Source organism: Triticum urartu, chromosome 3, assembly GCF_003073215.2.
Source record: "Triticum urartu cultivar G1812 chromosome 3, Tu2.1, whole genome shotgun sequence".
Lineage (NCBI taxonomy): Eukaryota > Viridiplantae > Streptophyta > Magnoliopsida > Poales > Poaceae > Triticum > Triticum urartu.
Genome location: NC_053024.1, coordinates 551,577,087 through 551,600,948, shown reverse-complemented (window position 1 = coordinate 551,600,948; position 23,862 = coordinate 551,577,087). Strand labels below are relative to the sequence as shown.

Sequence of the window (23,862 nt, the reverse complement as noted above, 5' to 3'; positions counted from 1 at the left end):
ATGTGCGGATGCGTGCAAAAGATGGTGGGGCACTCCCGGATACCGGGTGTCCCATGAGTCAACGATGGTGACAAGGCAAAAGAGGGGCAACATGCACAAACAATTCAAGCATGGAGCAAGCACGAGCAACTCATACATCACACATGCATTCGTTCACGGACGTCGTTCTGGCGGTTATACCTTCGAAGTGTGCAAACGAGACGGTTCGGGTTCGATGGGACGTAGTGGAAGTAGGCGTTCTCGCGACGGTAGAGAAAGTAGTGGTACACGTCTCGGAGAAGGACCGCATTCGATGTTTCCGAGGGGACAGTAGGGGAACTTGGCGTTAGGGCTGCACGGGTCTTCGGTGACGGTCGATGTACATGGCAAACGTAGAGGGACTATGCTTCGGTCGTCGTGGTACTTGACGATAGTAGTGGTACAAGGGTTGTAGCCTGACTTGGAGGTTCATCTCGTCGTAGCCGTTTGGATCTTGGAGCGATGGTAGTGGTACATGTCATCGGTAGTCGAACTTAGCGATCCGAAGGGGTACTTGACGAACAACGGTCGTCAAAGCATTTGTCGGTCCATGAAGTCGATCTCAGAGGTATTGCCGGATTCACAACGACGGTTATTATTTCACTCGATGGCCCTCGGCGACGGTAGTCCTACACGGTTCGTAGAGGTACCTGACGTCCATGAGGTTGACGGTAGGCGTTCTAGGCATCGGGCGTCCAGGTACTTGCCGGGCTTGAAGAACCGAAGGGGTACACGGTTCGTAGAGGTACTTGACGTCCATGAGGTTGACGGTAGGCGTTCTAGGCATCGGGCGTCCAGGTACTTGCCGGGCTTGAAGAACCGAAGGGGTACTTGTCGACAGGAAGCCATAGAGGCAGTCTTGTGTCCCTGTGTTCACTGGTCTTGGCAACGACAGGAAAGGCAGCGGGGCATGGTCGCTAGGGCTCAGTCTCCAGGGCGGCGGGCCGGCGACGCGAGGTCCGACGACGGGCGTGGTGCAGCAAGGCGACGATGACGGGGCACGACTGGTGGCGGATCTCGTCGGGCGACAGAGGCGCGGCGCTGTCGAATGGAGGCCATGGCAGATGGGGGCGGCGCGGAGTAGCAACCTGTTGCTGGTCGCTGGCGCGGACGAGGCAAGGGGCGGCGAAGCGTCAAGGCTGAGGGAGCAGAGGGGGAGGCCGAGCAGGGCATGCTGGTGGCCCTGTGGGCGCGACGGCGGCGAGGAGGCCGACGGGCTCCGGCCTGGTTCCTAGACCGAAGGAGGAGGGAGGATGAGGGGCGCGCGGGATCGGGCGTGGGACGAGGACTGCTGCGGGAGGAGGACGAGGGAACCGAGCGGGACTGCTCCTGGTGCGTGGGGTTGGCGGCGGTAGGGGAGGATGAGAGGGAGCGGGCGTCGTGGTTGCGGCTCGGCGGTGAGGTCGCTAGGTGGAAGGAGGGGAAGGGAGACGAGCGAGAGGAGGAGGATCGAGCGCTTCACCTGTGCGCGATGTGGGAGATGGGATCGAGCGAGGCAGGCGCTCTGCCTCCTGGCGGCGCGAGGGCAAGACGAGAGAGAGCGTGGTGAGGGGATAGGGTTAGAAGGGAGAGAGTGGGCCTAGGGTAGGATTAGGTGGGCCAAAAGGCCGGCCCAGAAGAGAAGGGGCTGCGCCTGGATCCTGGGTGGGCTCTTTCTCTCTCACACACACTCTCTTCTCTTAACCAAAAAGAGAGAGAAAATAAATAAATATAGATAGAAGAAGAAGAAAATAAAGAGAGGGTTAGGGATGGAATTTGGGCGCGGGGATAATTTTTACGAACTCGTAAAGATGTGCACGGTCCACGAAAATTAGGAGAGGCATGATTGCAAGAATTTAATTCAAAGTCATGTGAATTTAATTCAAATGGTTTGAACAAGGACGAGGAATTAGAGGTGTCCAAAAATGTTTGGATTTTTGGTGGAGCTCCGGAAAATGATGAAAGAAATATAAGGCAAGGTTAGAGAGTCAACACTTGAAGAAGAAAAAGGCCAAGGGATTAAATATGCAAGCGTGTTAAGGTGAATTCCAAATAAATGGAATATTTATAATAGCTCCATAAATATTAGGAGGATAATGTTATAAAGAGAAGTCACTCTTCCCTCGATTTAAATGGATTGAAGATCCACACAAATTATTTAGTGGGATTTAAGACGGGTTGCATATTGACATGATGACATGATGCAAGGCACATGATGCAAAGGGGAAAGCAACAAGCAAAACAAAACACATGACGAAACCCGGAATCCATGGATGGCATCTGAATCTCCGGTCTTGGGGCGTTACATCATACAAGTTAGTGTTCAAAACAAGGGCAAAAGTGTTTGGAAAAGTAGATACGTTGGAGACGTATCACCCCGCTGCCACGGGAGGGTAGGACAAAAGATGTCATGCAAGTTCTTTTCGATAAGCACATATGACTATATTCGGAATACATGCCTACATTACATTGATGAACTAGAGCTAGTTCTGTGTCACCCTATGTTATGACTGTTACATGATGAACCACATCCGGCATAATTATCCATCATTGATCCGATGCCTACGAGCTTTCCATATACTGGTTTACGCTTATTTTGCTATTGTTACAATCACTACAAAATACCAAAAACATTACTTTGCTTTCGTTACTCTTTTGTTACCGTTACCATCACTATCATATTACTTTGCTACTAAACACTTTGCTGCAGATACTAAGTTTCCAGGTGTGGTTGAATTGACAACTCAGCTGCTAATACTTGAGAATATTCTTTGGCTCCCCTTGTGTCGAATCAATAAATTTGGGTTGAATACTCTAGCCTCGAAAGCTGTTGCGATCCCCTATACTTGTGGGTCATCAAGGTGGTCCGGCGAGGAGGAGGATGGGGACGACGTGCGGCGACGGAGTCGTGGTGGCGCGGGGCTCCAGTGATGTGGTCCTCTAGGCGGCGTCAGGGGCGATGGGCGATGACGTCGAGTCGCGGGGTCAGGGGTGTGGTCGCCCCGATCTTGATCCGGATCAGGGGAGTGAGGGGAGAGTGGGGGAAGTGGGGATCGGGTGAGGGTTAGGGTTCGGGGAGGTGGCCTTGTAGGCCATAGAGGGGGCCGGATGGGCCGGGTGGTTGGCCCAGCGTGGGGCGGTGTTTCTTTTCTTTTTCTTACCTTTCTGTTTTGCCTTTTTCTTATTTACTTCTTTTTTGTTATTATTTTACTTTCTTTTAAGTCTACTTCTTACTTAATATTAAAATGATCCCTAAATTAGTAATACCACGAAACCCACTGCCACAAAAGGTTTTACCCCAAACCAGTTTAGTTTAGTATTTCATTAATTATAAAAGCATTTAAATGTTGGTTTTTTCTACTGTTTTATTCACCTTAGAGTATTTAAACATTTTTTAAAGTGGGGTTTCTCCACCATAATTACCTATGCATTATTTGGCACAGCCCGAACATTTTAGTTTTATTGTTTGAAAACTTTTGTTCTTTGCCTATATTTTAAATTTCAATTTGAATCGTTTTGAACTAACGGGAGTTTATCAATAGTAACCAAGGTGACGTGGCATCATTAGCAGAGGTTTACTGTAGCTTAATTATCTGGGCGTCACAATTCTCCTTCACTACAAGAAATCTCGTCCCGAGATTTTAGAGGTATAGTAAGGGGGAAGATCTGGTTACGAAATTCTAACGAATCTTCTTGGTCTTGGTTGCTCTTCTCGGAGAGGTCGATCCATTACATTGGCATCTTCCTTCCTCTGTTTCAGGCCATCATGATGAAGTCGTTATCGTTTCTTCGGGAACTTCATCGTACTTACAAAAGAATAAAGGGTGGGTATTCCGGGAGAACGGACCTCTGCAAGGTTGACTATCTGGTCGATAAGATCGAGGATGGTGGCGTAAAGTACTCTCGAATTTAAACTTAAGAAAATATTGAGAGCAAAGTAAGGAGGTATCATGGGAAGTTTCAAGCAGGCAGGCAATCGTTCGATGCCTGAAACAGGGCGTGAAAGGGGTTCAAAGCAACATGAATACGTATTGTGTTTGATACCAGAATTGATGATCCCTCGGAAGGTGGCTCATGAATTACATACGAGGCCACGCGCAAGGAAAAACCTTGAGAACAGGGGGTGTACAGGAGAGTCAGGTTTCAATCTTGTGGATCTGTGGGTTATGGGCCCACCATGTGAGTTAAAGGTAGGAAGGGCGCTGACATCTTGCAGGATCATGTAAGCCAGGCATGTCAGAGTATAGCCTGTCAGTTGTGTCGGCAACAATATCGATACCAAGGGCGAGGGACGAAGAGAACCTTTTTCCTGCTTGTTGAACGAGGCGGACCATTAGGCAAGGTTCTCGTCCATCAGTGGCTACCGGAATGTCATCAACATTAGTAATAGGGTCTTACTGAGAGAGTTGTACACTGAGGTGTTTACATAAGCAGTGAATTATTACTGCTTAGATTATATAGATCACAAGAAAGATTAAACAAAAGGAAAATATGATTATCAGATTAAACAGAACAATGGAAAGGAAAATGTGTTTAAACACATATTTCAGGGGTATATCCTTTCCAAGGACAAGCAGAGCATGATATCCATGACAGATATAAAAGTAGAAAATCATTTAGGTAAGGGGAGAGGAATTTCATAACATTATCCATACTACGATGTTTGGATAATTTAGCAGGAAACATTTAGCATTGGGCTTCAAATGTTCTTGTTGAAAATCAGAGTACCATAGACATGCTTCAAGATAGCATTGACATGGTATTCAAGCAAAGGTCAGACTTTGGACACACAAAGGATTCATCAGGAACAACTTATAAAATAAGTCTTACGATTTCCTCATGGAAGAATTGCTAAGCTTGCTAAAAAGAAAACTATAACAATAAGTCCTCCGGCCAGGTGTGCTAGGCATGACATCATCTTACCAGATCATATAAAGACCAATGTTATAATTCTTGGATATATGTTCCAACCATCATATCTGACCGAGATTCAGATCTGATTGGTGTCAGGATACCTCAAACTCATGATGCTCGAGGAGAGAAGGTGCGACACAAATTGACGAGATGACATCGAAGATTCTCAGGAAATGAACTATGGAAGCGAGTTCCAAAACAAGAGTTCATCAGTAAACCAACAAGAGGATGAGGAGGTGGCTGATGGAATCAGCGAAAATTTCATCGAGGTTTCCAAAAAGATGGATTTACACAATTATGTGAACAAGGAGATAATATGATGAGGAAGATCGTCGTAAGATTAGCTCACTGTCAAAATTTGTGCTTCGGGAAGGACCAGGTAGCATAATTAAAATTTAGCACAATAATGATATAGCCGATCAGGCTAGGAATAATTTGAAGGATTATTAAACTCGTAAGCAATGAAAATTACTTAGATTTATTGAATCGGAGTGCGGAATCGATTCACTTGTCGGTGTTCTCAAGTGAAATAACTCAGAACCCGGGGGAAATCTGAAATCGGTTAGAAGCAATACTAGATGAAGACTCATAGGAAGCAACATAGTTCTTTGATATTCTCGAGATACTAGAGGGTATTACTCGAAGGAAGATCGACATAGGGGTTGCGGAGGTGTATCGATCTGTAGAAGACAAGTGTTTTCACTTGCCTGAGAAATAGAATCAAAGGAGAACAATTATGGTCGAAACCACGATTGCAAAAGGACAAAATCTCTGATACAAGATCAAATTATACCATGGGAATAATTAATTTAAGAGAAGCTTCCATGATAAGATCTACATCATGTCCATGGGCATGAACACAAAGTTCAAGGTCGACTCCCACTTCTTCAATGCGAGACCATTCATTCACTGCTGTAATAAAAATGATTTCAGTGTAAAAACCTACCGGGTGAATTACTAGAGGAGTATGACCCGTGAAAAGTTTTCGGGTTCACACAGGTTAAGGAAGGCATAAGGTTCAACCCATCGGGATATCTTAGAAACATATACCACAAGTTTCAAGAATAAATATCACCAGCTCGAAAGCAGAGCATGGTTGGCCAAATCAGAGAATAGGATTTACTAATGGCATTATGTATTAGGGAAGAGTTCACAAGGCGATTAAATATGAAGGAAACTGTCGAATAATAATCCAACAAAGGATCTGACGTTCCATAGCGGAGCTGATGTGAGCATCGGCACACAACCAGTTGAAGAAAGAATGCAAGGGCATCAGATTATAGAGCATCTGAATGATTCAATGCTTAGATATCAAAGGAATTATGATTTCCAAATCAAAGGATCAGAAGCAGACGCTCTGATCAAGGGTGGATAAGTTCAATAGACCTAAGGGTACAATCGATGGCAATTTGATTAGTCGAGAACCAGGTCATATTTAAAATAACGTCTGAGCCGGAAGGATGAATGTTAGGATCCGATTGAGGATTGCGAGCATTCGTTACATATTGAATCAAGAGACTCAAAATGATAATGACAAAGGATACTAATGAATATTTCTAGTCATATGGAACACAACCATAATGCAAGCAAGCAAGAATTTCAAGAGCAATAGGCTGCTCAGGATTTTCGGAAGACCGAATAGTATTTCGAAGACTTCTGTGAAACACATGAATAACTGGGAATGAGCGGATACTCGATAAGCACGAGGAATTATCCGTAAGGGTATTCAGGCGGCAAAGATCTGTAATGCAATGGCTCAAGAGATTCTTAAAAGTCAAAGAACAATCGATGCATCTTGTAATAACAAGAGCAGCTAGGGATGACTGTAAGAATGGCAAGGGTAAGAAGTTATCCATAAGGATTTATCGGTGGTCGGGAATAGAAAAAGCAGTGGGCACAAAGTCTCGAGAGAACATCGGAGAGTATCTTCGGAATCTTCTGGTGCACCAACCGATCATCTGGAGTGAAGGGCTCTCCGGGAGGAAGTAATTACGAGAACATGGAGTTAGAGTTAGCAAAATCATTTAACCCGAATAGAAGAGAGATCAGAGTCCGAGAGTAAAGATCGAGGAATAAAAGATCCTAATACCACCCAACGGCTGTTGGAAATATGCCCTAGAGGCAATAATAAATTAGTTATTATTATATTTCCTTGTTCATGATAATCATTTATTATCCATGCTATAATTGTATTGATAGGAAACTCAGATACATGTGTGGATACATAGACACCACCATGTCCCTAGTAAGCCTCTAGTTGACTAGCTCGTTGATCAATAGATGGTTACGGTTTCCTAACCATGGACATTGAATGTCGTTGATAACAGGATCACATCATTAGGAGAATGATGTGATGGACAAGACCTAATCCTAAGCCTAGCACAAAGATCGTGTAGTTCGTATGCTAAAGCTTTTCTAATGTCAAGTATCATTTCCTTAGACCATGAGATTGTGCAACTCCCGGATACCGTAGGAATGCTTTGGGTGTATCAAACGTCACAACGTAACTGGGTGACTATAAAGGTGCACTACAGGTATCTCCGAAAGTGTCTGTTGGGTTGGCACGAATCGAGACTGGGATTTGTCACTCCATGTAAGCGGAGAGGTATCTCTGGGCCCACTCGGTAGGACATCATCATATGCGCAATGTGACCAAAGAGTTGATCACGGGATGATGTGTTACGGAACGAGTAAAGAGACTTGCCGGTAACGAGATTGAACTAGGTATTGGATACCGACGATCGAATCTCGGGCAAGTAACATACCGATAGACAAAGGGAATTGTATACGGGATTGATTAAGTCCTTGATATCGTGGTTCATCCGATGAGATCATCGTGGAACATGTGGGAGCCAACATGGGTATCCAGATCCCGCTGTTGGTTATTGACCGGAGAACGTCTCGGTCATGTCTGCATGTCTCCCGAACCCGTAGGGTCTACACACTTAAGGTTCGGTGACGCTAGGGTTATAGAGATATTAGTATGCGGTAACCCGAAAGTTGTTCGGAGTCCCGGATGAGATCCCGGACGTCACGAGGAGTTCCGGAATGGTTCGGAGGTAAAGAATTATATATAGGAAGTGCTATTTCGGCCATCGGGACAAGTTTCGGGGTCACCGGTATTGTACCGGGACCACCGGAAGGGTCCCGGGGGTCCACCGGGTGGGGCCACCTGCCCCGGGGGGCCACATGGGCTGTAGGGGGTGTGCCTTGGCCTATATGGGCCAAGGGCACCAGCCCCAAGAGGCCCATGCGCCAAGAGATGGGAAAAAGGGGAGAGTCCTAAAGGGGGAAGGCACCTCCGAGGTGCCTTGGGGAGGATGGACTCCTCCCCACCCTTGGCCGCACCCTTCCTTGGAGGAAGGGGCAAGGGCTGCGCCTTCCCCTCTCCCTTGGCCCTATATATAGTGGGGAAAAAGGAGGAGCAAACCAATCTAAGGCCTGGCGCCTCCCTCTCCCTCCCGTGACACATCTTCCTCCTCCCGCAGCGCTTAGCGAAGCCCTGTTGGAATCCCGCTACTTCCACCACGCCGTCGTGCTGCTGGATCTCCATCAACCTCTCCCTCCTCCTTGCTGGATCAAGGCATGGGAGACGTCTCCGTTCCGTACGTGTGTTTAACGCGGAGGTGCCGTCCGTTCGGCGCTAGGATCATCGGTGATTTGAATCACGACGAGTACGACTCCATCAACCCCGTTCTCTTGAACGCTTCCGCGCGTGATCTACAAGGGTATGTAGATCCACTCCTCCCTCGTTGCTAGATGACTCCATAGATTGATCTTGGTGACACGTAGGAAAATTTTGAATTTCTGCTACGTTCCCCAACAACGGCGACGTGGGCCCGTAAGACACGCAACCATGTTAGTAAAAGTTTTGCAATGTCTAGACTCAACTTCGGCCAAGGAGTGTGGAAGGGGGATTCCTACAGGCAGTCGGCTCTGATACCAACTTGTGACGCCCCTGATTTTACCGTACACTAATCATACACAAAAACGTGTACGATCAAGATCAGGGACTCACGGGAAGATATCACAACACAACTCTAGACACAAATTAAAATAATACAAGCTTTATATTACAAGCCAGGGGCCTCGAGGGCTCGAATACAAGAGCTCGATCATAGACGAGTCAGTGGAAGTAACAATATCTGAGTCCAGACATAAGTTAAACAAGTTGCCATAAGATGGCTAGCACAAACTGGGATACAGATCGAAAGAGGCGCATGCCTCCTGCCTGGGATCCTGCTAAACTACTCTTGGTCGTCGTCAGCGGCCTGCACGTAGTAGTAGGCACCTCCGGTGTAGTAGAGTCGTCGTCGATGGTGGCGTATGGCTCCTGGGCTCCAGCATCTGGTTGCGACAACCAGCAAGAAAGGAAAAGGGGAAAGGGGGAGCAAAGCAACCGTGAGTACTCATCCAAAGTACTCGCAAGCAAGGATCTACACTACATATGCACGGGTATCTGTGTAAAGGGGCAATATCGGTGGATTGAACTGCAGAATGCCAGAATAAGAGGGGGGTAGCTAGTCCTGTCGAAGCCTACGCTTCTGGCAGCCTCCATCTTGCAGCATGTAGAAGAGAGTAGATGGTAAGTTCACCAAGTATCATCGCATAGCATAATCCTACTAGGCGATCCTCCCTGACGGTGTCCTGGACTAGGGTACTCACCACGTCGTCTCCCGATCAGTTAGATTGGGCTGAGGACCTCCATGGCCGTATACAAACAATCATAATCATAGGCTAGCTTCTAGGGCTAGCTTCTAGGGTTTAGCCTCTACGATCTCGTGGTAGATCAACTCTTGTAATACTCATATCATCAAGATCAATCAAGCAGGAAGTAGGATATTACCTCCATCGAGAGGGCCTAAACCTGGGTAAACATCATGTCCCCCATCTCCTGTTACTATCGACCTTAGACGCATGGTTCGGGACCCCCTGCCCGAGATCCGCCAGTTTTGACAGCGACACTCCCCTCGCCGCCCTGTGTGAGAGCGATCACCGGGTTATATCTGGCACTTGGAAGGGTGTGTTTTATTAAGTATCCGGTTCTAGTTGTCATAAGGTCAAGGTATAACTCTGGGTCATCCTGTTACCGAGGAACATGGCTATTCGAATAGATAAACTTCCCTGTAGGGGTGCACCACATTACCCAACACACTCGATCCCTCTGGTCGAACACACTTTTCCGGGTCATGCCCGGCCTCGGAGGATCAACACGTCGTGGCCCCACCTAGGCACAACAGAGAGGTCAGCATGCCGGTCTAAATCCTATGCGCGCAGGGGTCTGGGCCCATCGCCCATTGCACACATGCACGTTGCGTGGGTGGCCGGAAGCAGACCTAGCCTCCCTAATACAAGAGCATGCATTCCAGTCCAATCCGGTGCGCGCCGCTCAGTCGCTAACGTCAAGAAGGCTTCGGCTGATAGCATGACGTCGAGTGCCCATAACTGTTCTTGTGTAGTTGGTTAGTGCGTATAGGCAAGTGGCCAGACTCAGATCAAATACCAAGATCTCGTTAAGCATGTTATTTTAAAGTAACCGCGGATGCCGACCAGGGCCAGGCCCACCTCTCTCCTAGGTGGTCTCAACTTGCCCTGTCACTCCGCCACAAAGTAACAGTCGGGGGTCGTCGGGAACCCTAGCCCACGTCTACCGAGATGGAGCCACCTGTCCTTTCAGCCCCCACCTCGGAATCACATGCGGGTACTCTACGAGCCGACCCGACTTTAGTCACCACTTGTATAGTATGTATGAATGTATGTATATACCCGTGATCACCTCCCGAGTGATCACGGCCCGATAGTATAGCATGGCAGACGGACAAGAATGTAGGGCCATTGATGAAGTACTAGCAACCTATACTAAGCATGTAGGATTGCAGGTAAGGGTATTGCTACCTCTTGAGCACTGCGTTGGTTTTCCCTTAAAGAGGAAAGGGTGATGCAACAAAGTAGCGTAAGTATTTCCCTCGGTTTTTGAGAACCAAGGTATCAATCTAGTAGGAGGCCACATGCAAGTCCCTTGAACCAAGACAAACAAATAAGAACCTTGCAACCAACGCGATAAAGGGGTTGTCAATCCCTTCACGGCCACTTGCAAAAGTGAGATCTGATAGAGATGATAAGATAATTTTTTTGGTATTTTTATGATAAAGAGTAAAAGTAAGAAAGCAAAATAAACGGTGATAGAAATAACGGGAGATTAATATGATGGAGAATAGACCCGGGGGCCATAGGTTTCACTAGTGGCTTCTCTCAAGAGCATAAGTATTACGGTGGGTGAACAAATTACTGTCAAGCAATTGATAGAAAAGTGCATAATTATGAGAATATATAGGTATGATCATTTATATAGGCATCATGTCCGTGACAAGTAGACCGACTCCTGCCTGCATCTACTACTATTACTCCACACATCGACCGCTATCCAGCATGCATCTAGAGTATTAAGTTCATAAGAACGGAGTAACGCTTTAAGCAAGATGACATGATGTAGAGGGATAAACTCAAGCAATATGATATAAACCCCATCTTTTTATCCTCGATGGCAACACTACAATACGTGTCGTTTCCCCTACTGTCACTGGGATCGAGCACCGCAAGATTGAACCCAAAGCTAAGCACTTCTCCCATTGTAAGAAAGATCAATCTAGTAGGCCAAACCAAAACTGATAATTCGAAGAGACTCGCAAAGATAACCAATCATACATAAAAGAATTCAGAGGAGATTCAAATATTGCTCATAGATAACCTTGATCATAAACCCACAATTCATCGGATCTCAACAAACACACCGCGAAAAGAGTTACATCGAATAGAACTCCAAGAAGATCAAGGAGAACTTTGTATTGAGATCCAAAGAGAGAGAATAAGCCATCTAGCTAATAACTATGGACTCGAAGGTCTGAGGTAAACTACTCACACATCACCGGACAAGCTATGGTGTTGATGTAGAAGCCCTCCATGATTGATGCCCCCTCTGGCAGAGCACTGGAAAAGGCCCCAAGATGGGATCTCACGGGTATAGAGAGTTGCGGCGGTGGAAATAGGTTTTCGTGGTGCTCCTGGATGGTTTCGGGGTACGTAGGTATCTATAGGAGGAAGAAGTAGGTCGGTGGAGCCACGAGGGGCCCACGAGGGTGGAGGGCGCGCCCAGGGGGTAGTGTTGGGGAACGTAGCAATAATTCAAAATTTTCCTACGTGTCACCAAGATCAATCTATGGAGTCATCTAGCAACGAGGGAGGAGTGGATCTACATACCCTTGTAGATCGCGCGCGGAAGCGTTCAAGAGAACGGGGTTGAGGGAGTCGTACTCGTCGTGATCCAAATCACCGATGATCCTAGCGCCGAACGGACGGCACCTCCGCGTTCAACACACGTACGGAGCAGCGACGTCTCCTCCTTCTTGATCCAGCAAGGGGAGAGGAGAGGTTGATGGAGATCTAGCAGCACGACGGCGTGGTGGTGGAAGTAGCGGGATTCCAACAGGGCTTCGCCAAGCGCTGCGGGAGGAGGGAGATGTGTCATGGGAGGGAGAGGGAGGCGCCAGGGCTTAGGTGTTGCTGCCCTCCCTTCCCCCCACTATATATAGGGCCAAGGGAGAGGGGGGGGCGCAGCCTTGGCCCTTCCTCCAAGGAAGGGTGCGGCCAGGGAGGAGTCCCTCCTCCCCAAGGCACCTCGGAGGTGCCTTCCCCTTTTAGGACTCTTCCTTTTCCTTGACTCTTGGCGCATGGGCCTCTTGGGGCTGGTGCCCTTGGCCCATATAGGCCAAGGCGCACCCCCTACAGCCCATGTGGCCCCCCGGGGCAGGTGGCCCCACCCGGTGGACCCCCGGGACCCTTCCGGTGGTCCCAGTACAATACCTGTAATGCGCGAAACTTTTCCGGCGACCAAAACAAGACTTCCCATATATAAATCTTTACCTCCGGACCATTCCGGAACTCCTCGTGACGTCCGGGATCTCATCTGGGACTCCAAACAACTTTCGGGTTACCACATACTAATATCTCTATAACCCTAGCGTCACCGAACCTTAAGTGTGTAGACCCTACGGGTTCGGGAGACATGCAGACATGACCGAGATGACTCTCCGGTCAATAACCAACAGCGGGATCTGGATACCCATGTTGGCTCCCACATGTTCCACGATGATCTCATCGGATGAACCACGATGTCGAGGATTCGATCAATCCCGTATACAATTCCCTTTGTCTAGCGGTACGATACTTGCCCGAGATTAGATCGTCGGTATCCCGATACCTTGTTCAATCTCGTTACCGGCAAGTCTCTTTACTCGTTCCGTAACACATCATCCCGTGATCAACTCCTTGATCACATTGTGCAGATTATGATGATGTCCTATCGAGTGGGCCCAGAGATACCTCTCCGTTTACACGAAGTGACAAATCCCAGTCTCGATTCGCGCCAACCCAACAGACACTTTTGGAGATACCTGTAGTGTACCTTTATAGCCACCCAGTTACGTTGTGACGTTTGGCACACCCAAAGCACTCCTACGGTATCCGGGAGTTGCACAATCTCATGGTCCAAGGAAATGATACTTGACATTAGAAAAGCTTTAGCATACGAACTACATGATCTTTGTGCTAGGCTTAGGATTGGGTCTTGTCCATCACATCATTCTCCTAATGATGTGATCCCGTTATCAACGACATCCAATGTCCATGGTCAGGAAACCGTAACCATCTATTGATCAACGAGCTAGTCAACTAGAGGCTTACTAGGGACATGGTGTTGTCTATGTATCCACACATGTATCTGAGTTTCCTATCAATACAATTCTAGCATGGATAATAAACGATTATCATGAACAAGGAAATATAATAATAATCAATTTATTATTGCCTCTAGGGCATATTTCCAACAGGTAGGCGCGCCCCCTCCCTCATGGCCTCCTCGTTGATTGCTTGACATCCACTCCAAGTCATCTAGATCATGTTTGTTCCAAAAATCATGCTCCCGAAGGTTTCATTCCGTTTGGACTCCGTTTGATATTCCTTTTCTGCGAAACACTGAAATAGGCAAAAAAACAACAATTTGCACTGGGCCTTGGGTTAATAGGTTAGTCCCAAAAATAATATAAAAGTGTATAATAAATCCCATTAAACATCCAAAACAGAATGTATATATATATATAATAGAATGGAGCAATCAAAAATTATAGATACGTTGGAGACGTATCAGGTATCAACAATTGTAGCAACAATGACAGGCTATGCAGCAGAATAGAATTAACCAAAAAGCAGTAACATGCTACACTACTCTAATGCAAGCAGTAGAGAGAAGGAATAGGCGATATCTCGTGATCAAGAGAGGGGGGGGGCTTGCCTGGTTGCTCTGGCAAGAAGGAGGGGTCGTCAATACCGTAGTCGTACTGGGTAGCAGCGGCGTCGGTCTTGATGTCTAACAAGAGAAGAGGGGGAAAGAAACAATACATATAATGCAAACAAAAGCATGATGATGCATGACATGACAATGAGCGGTGCTAGGTGTGCCCTAATGCGGCAGTAGGTTTTACCGGCGAAGGAGGGAAACATCCGGGAAAGTATTCTCGGTGTTTGACGTTTTCGGACAGATGAACCGGAGGGGAAAAGTTGCGTGTTCGCTATGCTAGGGATGTGTGGCGGAAAAATGGGCTATGTATCGTCGTTCTGAGCAACTTTCATGTACAAAGTATTTTCATCCGAGCTACGGTTTATTTTCTATGATTTTCTAAAGATTTTAAACATTTCAGGAATTCATTTATTTATTTTAAATCAGCATTATCCAGAACAGTGCCTGGTGACATCAGCATGAGGTAGAGGTGATGTCAGCGGTCAACAGTCCGATGACCAGAGTCAAACCTGACCGGTGGGTCCAATGGGACCCACCTGTCATAGACTAAGACTAACTAATCATGTTTAATTAGTTTAGTTAATTGATTAGGTTAATTCAACACAATTAATTAAGTTAATTAATTAATATTTGTATTTATTATTATTTTTAAATTATTTTTATATCTTTTTTAATGTTCTGGGGGTGGGGCCCCTTTGTCATAGGCCCCTGGGGCCTAGCGGGCGTGCGGGTCATGGGCGTGCGGGCGCAGGGGCGCTGGCGCCCAGCCCGAACGGGCACCGATGGGGGAGCGAGCGTCGGTAGTGGGCGCCGGGTGGCGGAGGAGCAGCGGGGCGCTGCGGTGGTGGAGTAGCGCGGGGCCGGTGGCAGAGGAGGCGAGGAGTGGCAGGGGCTGCGGGCGCACTGGAGCAGACGAGCAGCGGAGTGGAGCGATGAGTAGGGGGCAGTCGACGCGCGGCGACCGCGCGGTGGAGCGAGGCGAAGGGTGCGGGCAGGTGCGGTCGCACGCGGTGGCGCGACGACGGACCAGCAGAGGCGAGGCGCGCGTGGCTGCGGGCGCGGCCTTCGGCGCAACAGGGCGACGAGTGCAGTTGCTAGGCACGAGCAGAGGGGCTCGCACGGGTGCCGGCGAGGCAAGGGCAGGAGGGAGGCGGCGCGCCGGGCGAGGCCGTGGCGGACAGAGTAGCACATGAGGGAGGCGGCCAGGGTCGGGTGGGCGCGGAGTCGGGCGCGCGGGCGTGTCGCACGCGGCGAACGGCGCCGGGCAAAGAGGAAAAGGGAGGAAGGACGGCGGCTCACCGGGCCCTGCAGATGTGCGTACGCGAGCTCGGGAAGGAGGACGAGGACGGTCGAGGTCGAGGCGGTGGTGCTCCCAAGAGGTGGTCCGGCGAGGAGGAGGATGGGGACGACGTGCGGCGACGGAGTCGTGGCAGCGCGGGGCTCCAGTGATGTGGTCCTCTAGGCGGCGTCAGGGGTGATGGGAGACGGCGCCGAGTCACGGGGTCAGGGGTGTGGTCGCCCCGATCTCGATCTGGATCGGGGGAGTGAGGGGAGAGTGGGGGAAGTGGGGATCGGGTGAGGGTTAGGGTTCGGGGAGGTGGCCTTGTAGGCCAGAGAGGGAAGGGGGCGAATGGGCCGGCCGGTTGGCTAGCTGGGCCGGTTGGCCCAGCGTGGGGGGCGTCTTTTTCTTACCTTTCTGCTTTGCCTTTTTCTTATTTATTTCTTTTTCTTATTATTTTACTTTTTTTAGTTTACTTCTTACTTAATATTAAAATGATCCCTAAATTAGTAATACCACGAAACCCACTGCCACAAAAGGTTTTACCCCAAAACAGTTTCGTTTAGTATTTCAAAGCATTTAAATGTTGTTTTTTCTACTGTTTTATTCATCTTAGAGTATTTAAACATTTTTTAAAAGTGGGGTTTCTCCATCATAATTACCTATGCATTATTTGGCATAACCCGAACATTTTAGTTTTATTGTTTGAAAACTTTTGTTGTTTGCCTATATTTTAAATTTGAATTTGAATCGTTTTGAACTAACGGGAGTTTATCAACAGTAACCGAGGTGACGTGGCATCATTAGCAGAGGTTTACTGTAGCTTAATTATCCGGGCGTCACAGCTTCTCTCTTGCAGGCAAATAATATGGTGGGTGAACAAATTACTGTCGAGCAATTGATAGAAAAGCGTAAAGTTATGATGATATCCAAGACAATGATTATGCATATAGGCATCACGTCCGTATCAAGTAGACCGAAACGATTCTGCATCTACTATTATTACTCCACACATCGACCGCTATCCAGCATGCATCTAGAGTATTGAACGGAGTAACGCCTTAAGTAAGATGACATGATGTAGAGGGATAAACTCAAGCAATATGATGAAAACCCCATCTTTTTATGCTTGATGGCAACAATACAAATACGTGCCTCGCCACTCCTACTGTCATTGGGTGAGGACACTGCAAGATTAAACCCAAAACTAAGCACCTTTCCCCGTGACCTGATCTGCCTCGTCCTATGTTTCCTCCCGAACCTCTTCCTCCTCCTGGTCCTTGACCTGGCCCCTTAAACCACGAAGCTTTCAGATCCTTAAACACAAGTGCTGTCGGGGGATGGACCCCGTCACCGCACTCCTTGAACAGGTGCCCATGATAACCACAGACTGAGCACCAATCTGGGAGCCATTCAAATTTGATCCTGAAGAGAACTCTCTATAGAGTCTCTTTCTTTTTAATCACTAGAGAAACATCATTCTTCAATGGTTTGGTTACGTCTATCCTCACCCGAACACGAGCAAAGTTTCCTGCAAAATCGTGTGACTTTGGTAGCATAAATAAACTCACCCACTATAGCAGCAAGTGCCTTGATCTTGGAGAAGAACCCATCTGGAAGGTCATGGATCTGTATCCATACACCTATCTTATTGAGCTCTATTGTCGATGGCTTAGTGTAGCCATCATAAGGAGCCAGGACCACCGCTTTGCCTTTGAACGTCCATGACCCATCCTTCATCACGCGCTCCCAATCCCCAAGGCACGAAAACTGCAGCGTGTAGAGATTCTCTTCTAGCAGCCTAATCTTCACTTCTTTAGCCAGACCCCAAGCAACCCTCATGTTCTTATAGAACCAGTATTGACTGTAGGGTTTCACCGTGTGGACCCTTGCGATCGCCATGCATCAGGTCACCTCTGCCTGCAATTCCTCGTCATCCACCACCACGTCCTGGAGATCATCCTCCTTCAATCCCAGTTCCTCCATCATAGCCTCCAGATCGGACACAGCCGTGCTGGATCCTGAAGCCCCATCATCCATGGTTCTCTTTCCCGAGAAAAACTATTCCACGGGAGGTGTTGTCCCCATCTGATCCCCTCACCCCTCCGCCCGTGACGCACGGGCCCGCATGATCGCCGATGGGAGGAGGATAGCGGGGTAGAGCAGTCTCTACGTTAGGACGAAGCGCGTCGCCGCCGAGAGGAGAAGAAACCCTAACGAGAGGGGAAACCCAAAGGCGTCTCTCTACCGAAACCAAAATCTACGTGATACATCGATTAGATCTTGTCGGTCGAGCAACATGAAATAAAGGGGTTGTGCGTGGACTGTTGCTGTGCTTCGTATTTGCTGGGATTTTTTCCTTTGCTAGGTGTTTTAGTCTGGTAAATGGGTTGGGGCATGAGTCCCTGAGCAACTTCACGATTACCTAAAAAGACAAAGCAACTTCACGTTGTGTCACACACACATGGAGAAAAAGAAGCGGATAAAAGTGGAAAAGGAAGAAATGCATCGATTTTGAAAATTGGCGCATTTAAAAAAGAAGAAAAGCAGGAAAAAGATAAAAGTTCCCCCAACTAAAGAGAATAAAAGTGGAAAAGGAACTATGTTGGCACATTCTATCGAGATGGCATAGTGGTTACAGCGGTATGCTCTGACTCGAGAGGTCTTGAGTTCTAAACTGCCAGGCGCACCTTTTCCTCCACGCCACAGGCGCCAAATAGGAAATGCTGGGAGAATAAATAAAGTTCTACAGTAATTTGCAAAAAAGGAAAGGAAAAAGGGTTTGGTTTACCAGGCCCCAAAAAACATTTGGGCCATGGTCCGACCCAACAAAACCACCGGTCAACCCCCTAATAATAATAAAAGAAGAAGAAGCAATCGTGTGCCCTAGACATACCTCACCCACCCACAGCCAATCTCGCCGGAAAACCCTATTTGCCGCTCTTTGCGGCAAACAGTCGGGCTACCGCACAAGTATCGACCGAGCGCTCAGGGGGGGGGGGCTGTTAGCGTTCCAACCATACCGGTTTTGGGAACCTTCTATGGATGTTCCCAGCCGTTTTTTTCCAGTTTTGGGAATCTTCTAGAAGGTTCTTGAACCGGGTTTTCTTTTTATATTCTTTTTTGTTTTTACTTTTGATTAATCTTTCTTTTTTCATCTTTTCTCTATCTTTTTTATGTTTCTTTTTTCTGTCTGTTTTTTATTTTCTTTCTTCCTACTATTTTCTTTTTGAACTTTTTTCTATTTTTAACGAATGTTTCAGAAATTTAGAAAAAATTGAAATTTTCAAATTTTGTTTGATTTTTCAGAAAATGTTCCTACTTTTAAATTTTTCTTCAGAAATCTCGAAAATGTTTAGAATTTCAAAAATGTTCTCTTATTTTCGAAAAATGTTCCAAATTTCAAAAAGTGTTTGTCCTTTTGACTTTTTGTACACAAACTAAAAAATGTTCGGTTTAAGAAATATGTTTCTGTCTTCCATATTTGTTCAAAAATTCAGAAAATATTCATGTTTTACTTTTTTTCATAAAATAAAAAATGTTCACATTTTTAAATTTTGTTCATGAATTAGTAAATATTCTTGTTTTCGAAATTGTGTCTGCTTTTAAAAATTGTTCACAAAATCCAAAAAATGTTCCTGTTTTCAAAATTTGTTCGCAAATTCAGAAAACTTTCACATTTTTCAATTGTGTTCAAATAATCAAAAAAATATAGAAATTTTAAAAAAATGTTCCTTTTTTCCATATGCTTTCACAAATTCAATTGTTGAAATCTGTTCACAAATTAAGATCTTTTTGGGAATTTCAGAAAATGTTCCAGTTTTCAAAATTTGTTCAAAAATTTAGAAAATGTTTTTGTTTGTAAATAATTCTTTTACAAAGTTGAAAAGTGTTTGTGTGACATAAATCACTCAGGCTTTTTTCCATAAAATGTTCTAGATGTTCAAAAAATGTTCGTGTTTCAAATTTTGGTTTGGACTTTCAAAGAAATGTTCCTGTTTTGAAAAAAATTCCAGTTTTGAAAAAAATTGTTCATGTTTTCAAATTTTGTTCTAGATGTTCAAAAAATGTTCGTGTTACTACTTTTTATGGAATTTTTTAAAAAAATCGCATTTTGAATTTTTTCGAGAGTGTAGGAAAATTGTGTTTAAAAAATTGTTCATTATTTTCGAAAAAGTTCCTTTTTTGAAAATGTCTGATTTTTCTAAAATATCTTCACAAATTTGGAATGTATTTATGTTTCATAAACATTCGCATTTTTTTCAAAAAAAATTGTTTTGCGTTTGAAATTTCAAAAAAATAGTATCGGCGCTAGTTTTTTCTTTTTCTAAGAAGGGTATCGGCGCTAGTTACGGTTCGTAAGTATTTCGCGCAGCCAAATATACAACAAAGTACCCTAGCTCAACTGGTACTAGCACCTCTTCGCGAGCATGAGATCCAGGGGTCAATTGGGCTCGGGGAGGGAAGACCCGCCTCGGGAAAGTAGGATCGCACGAGGCGATCAAGGAAGGCGACGAGGGTTCCCTTGCGCGCCGCCGGTGACGCCGCCGGTTCCCTCTCTCTCCGTCGGCCGCTCCGGTGGCGGAAGGGAGGGGGAACCTCAGGTCTGTTCGCTAGGTGGGTGTGTGGTAAGGTTAGGGTTGAGGGAGACGCTGCCAAGGCCGTTGCGGTGGTGTCGCGTCGGAATAAGTTTCTCCGGGCTCCGTTCGCGGTCAGGCGAGGCTTTTGCCTTCGTCTAGGAGCCAACGGGGCTAGGGATCCCCGGATCTTGTCGAGGTCGCGGGCTATGGTGGCTGGAGGTCCATCGGCACTGGCTGTTTGGGTCCTCAGATGGGCAATGGATGCAGGGAGACGAAGACCCTTCTTCTTCCTTGTTGGTATGATTTGCTACTGTTGTTCTTCTTCTTTCTCTGCCCTGATGCTGGTGGGAGATCCTGTTTTGTCCGTGTGGATGGTCCGGCCGAGGTGCTGGAACGGTCGGATGACTCGAGTTCTCTTCCTTCCGAAAGAGACACTTTTCGCGATACTCAAAGCCAAAGATGGAGACGGCTATTGCAGGTGTGTTGGATTGATGTCCATGCCCTCTCAGCGCCGGTGTCAAGAAAGGAGGAAGCAGCGTGGCGGCAATTGTACCGTGGTCGAAGATGATGACTTGCTTGCGACTGGTTGCAGATCCTTCTGCTGCAGGGGTTTTCTCTCAAGATTCAGGGATGATGACACGTGGCTCAGAGATCTTCTTGTATTATGGTTGTCTTAGGGTACTCTAGGTGTTCATGCTCCTTTGTGTTTGCGTTTCAGTGTGTTTGTAAGGGTCAACTACTTTGTACTGATTCGTGATATGAATGAAAAAGTTCTCAAAAAAATAATCCAGAGTTCGATTCTTACAAAAGCCTCAAAAAAATTAGTTCGACTTTCGCTAGCTTGGGCTGGCCCAGTCGCGTCGGCGCCTATTTCGACTGCTGTTCGTTAGTTTGGGCTGGCCCAGTCACGTCGCCCTGTTGGACGCAACAAGCGTCCAGCAGGAGAGCTCCTAACCGGCGCCTTCAGCGCCGGCTGGAGTTCTGGCGCCCACGCGCTTCCTGATATGGGCTGGCCCATCACGTGGCAAAAACGGAAGCGCTCGCTGCTCACACCAAAAACCAAAAACGCTCCAAAAAGATGCTATACGTGGAATCGAACCTGCACACTATATTCCTCAAGCATCTTGCGAACCACTGGACTAGCCACATACTTCGGTCTCAAGTTAGCGCGAACATTATAAGAATGATAGTAGCTGCGCTATCTGTGTATCAATTATATTTTTGGTATTATTTGATAACAATTTGGATAAACATGATTTTCTTTTAAAAGAAGGAAAGTCAATTTGGATAAACATGATTTTCTTAAAAAAATCATGAACAAGCAAATTAACATTAGTCTATTCAAAAAAAGTTCACGAATTAGAAAACGTTCACATATTCACAAAGTTCATTAATATGAAAAAATGACTAATTTGAGAACATTCATCGTTTCAAAAAACAGTTCATCAAATTTGGGAAAAATCATCAAATTTGAGAAAAGTTCATCGACTTTGAAAAAAAGTTCATCGATTCTGAAAAAGTTCAAAGAATTTCAAAAAAGTTCATCGAGTTTGAAAAAAACATTTATCGACTTTGAGAAAAGTTCATCGATTCTGAAAAAAGTTCATTGAATTTTCAAAAAAGTTCATCGAAATTTGAAAAAATGTTCATCAACTTTGAAAAGAGTTCATCGAAAAGAAAAGTTCATAAAATTTGAAAAAAAGGTTTGTCAATTTTGAAAAAAGTTCACCAAATTTGAGAAAGTTCATCGAATGAAAAAAAAAGTTCATCAAGTTTGAAAAGAAGTTCATCAATTTTGATAAAAGTTCATGGAATTTGAAAAAAAAAGTTCACGCATTTGAAAAAACGTTCACGTATTTAAGTAAATAAAATGAAAAGGGAACAAGAAAAAAATAGAAAAAAACAGTCCAGAAATGAGCGAACCAGTGAGATCGCGACCTAAAAGAAATAAAAGAAAAGAAAGAAATGTTAGACACAAGTTCTTCGTTGTCCTGGTGGTCAGTGTGCTGCATCCTTAAACAAGGGATCCTGTAAAGATCCTCTTTCCTTCCTGCGGTTGGATTGATCGGAGATGAGCGCCCGGCGGTTTTTGAACATCCTGGTGTCGGATTGCCAGAAATTCACGTACACGCTGCGGCGCTTCGACCTGTCCCACAACCAGTTTTCTACCCAACACCAGAAGAAGCAGCGGAACATGCCAAAGTGGTGCCTCCATTGACAGGCATGCCCGACAAGTCAACCCTATCAGCTAACTCCTCGGCGGGGGCGGGGCACAACAACAAGAAGAAGAAGAAGCCGATGTATATTCGGCCGCCGGCACCGATGGTGAACATGAAACCATCGATATGCGCCAAGACTCGGTACGATCGATGGGGCGAGATGAATTGCTTCCCTCTCACTGAAACCAAGCTCTTCTTCACCGACAGCTCCGCGCGCATCTTCCGCTTCGATGCCGACACCCACTGCATCGACACCATGCCCAGCCTCCACACGCCCAAGTCCTCCCCCTTGTCCTTCTCCATCCCTCCAAATCCGACCACCTCCAAGGAAGGCCAAGGCGAAGGCGGAGGCCTCTACATCATGGACAGGATCCTCAGGCCCAACAAGGAGGGTCAGGTCCAGTTTGAGTCTATCTCGTACCGCAGGCGCTGCAACCACTCCAGCAAGGCCTGGCACTGCGACGCCCTCCCGCCGCCGCCTTTCGTCCACGACCCGGCCTACAAACAAGCCTCCATCTGTTCATATGCCCTGGTTGGCGGCCACACCATCTGTATCTCCATCAGGGGCGTCGGCACCTACTTTGACACGCTGGCTTGCGAGTGGAGCAAGGCTGGCAACTGGCTCATGCCGTTTCATGGCAGGGCGGAGTATGACCCGGAGCTCGGCCTCTGGCTTGGCGTCTCTGAGCGCAACATCCACCTCCCCTGCGTCGCCGACATCTCCGGTGTCCTCAGAGGGGAGGAGCCGCTGCGGGAGCACACTCGAATCTGGGAGGATACTGACATGCCAGAGGGGTGGTACCCGCACAGTCAGTGCCCCACCCAAGTTGTCAGCCTGGGTTCAGGCAGGTTTTGCGTCACCAACTTCGTTGAAACTAAGGACTTCGATGAGCGCTGCGGCCATTCGTTGGTTGACGACATATTTGCTGTCTTCACCGGCATGGAGCTAGTGTTACCCGGCAATGACAATGATGAGGGCAAAGCCAACAGCAACAGCAAGGGCGACTCCAAAGGCAATGCCAATGGGAACGGCAACGGGATTGCTGGTGTGCGTATGATTAAGCATAAATCCAGATCTTGCAGGAGTCACGGCACCAACTTGATCAAGTCTGTGCTCTGATGAGGAATAATAGTCTGCTGTCAGGCCATGTCCTACTTGGTCTGCCTGCTTTACCCTATATGTATTGTAATAAGATACCGTATGCTGGATGGCGCCTCATTCACGTCATCATTCGTGCTATGAACACTCGCACTAGGTTCTCAAACCAACAAAGAGGTTATTTCATGCCACCACATTCTAATGATTTATGAGAACTATTGTTAGTTTTCCTACTTTTGTAACACTAATAATTTACATATACATGATTTGCAGCTCACACTTCTGTAACAATAAAAATTTATGTATATATAATTTGCTTTTCTGAAAGTTGATTACATTTTTTTCCTGATCACATTGAAACAAGGAAAACAACACTTCTGTGCAAATATGTTTTTCAGATCTCTTAGTTTGAGCTCTTGATT

At 46.6% G+C, this 23,862-nt stretch overlaps 1 protein-coding gene across 1 annotated transcript; it reads left to right on the top strand.

Annotated features, from left to right (window-relative positions):
• Positions 1–22,401: 22,401 nt before the first annotated feature.
• Positions 22,402–23,626, top strand: LOC125548686. The gene has a single exon (XM_048712241.1). The coding sequence runs from the start codon at positions 22,421–22,423 to the stop codon at positions 23,459–23,461; it is 1,041 nt and encodes a 346-aa protein (XP_048568198.1). The 5' UTR covers positions 22,402–22,420; the 3' UTR covers positions 23,462–23,626.
• The last annotated feature ends 236 nt before the right edge of the window (positions 23,627–23,862 follow it).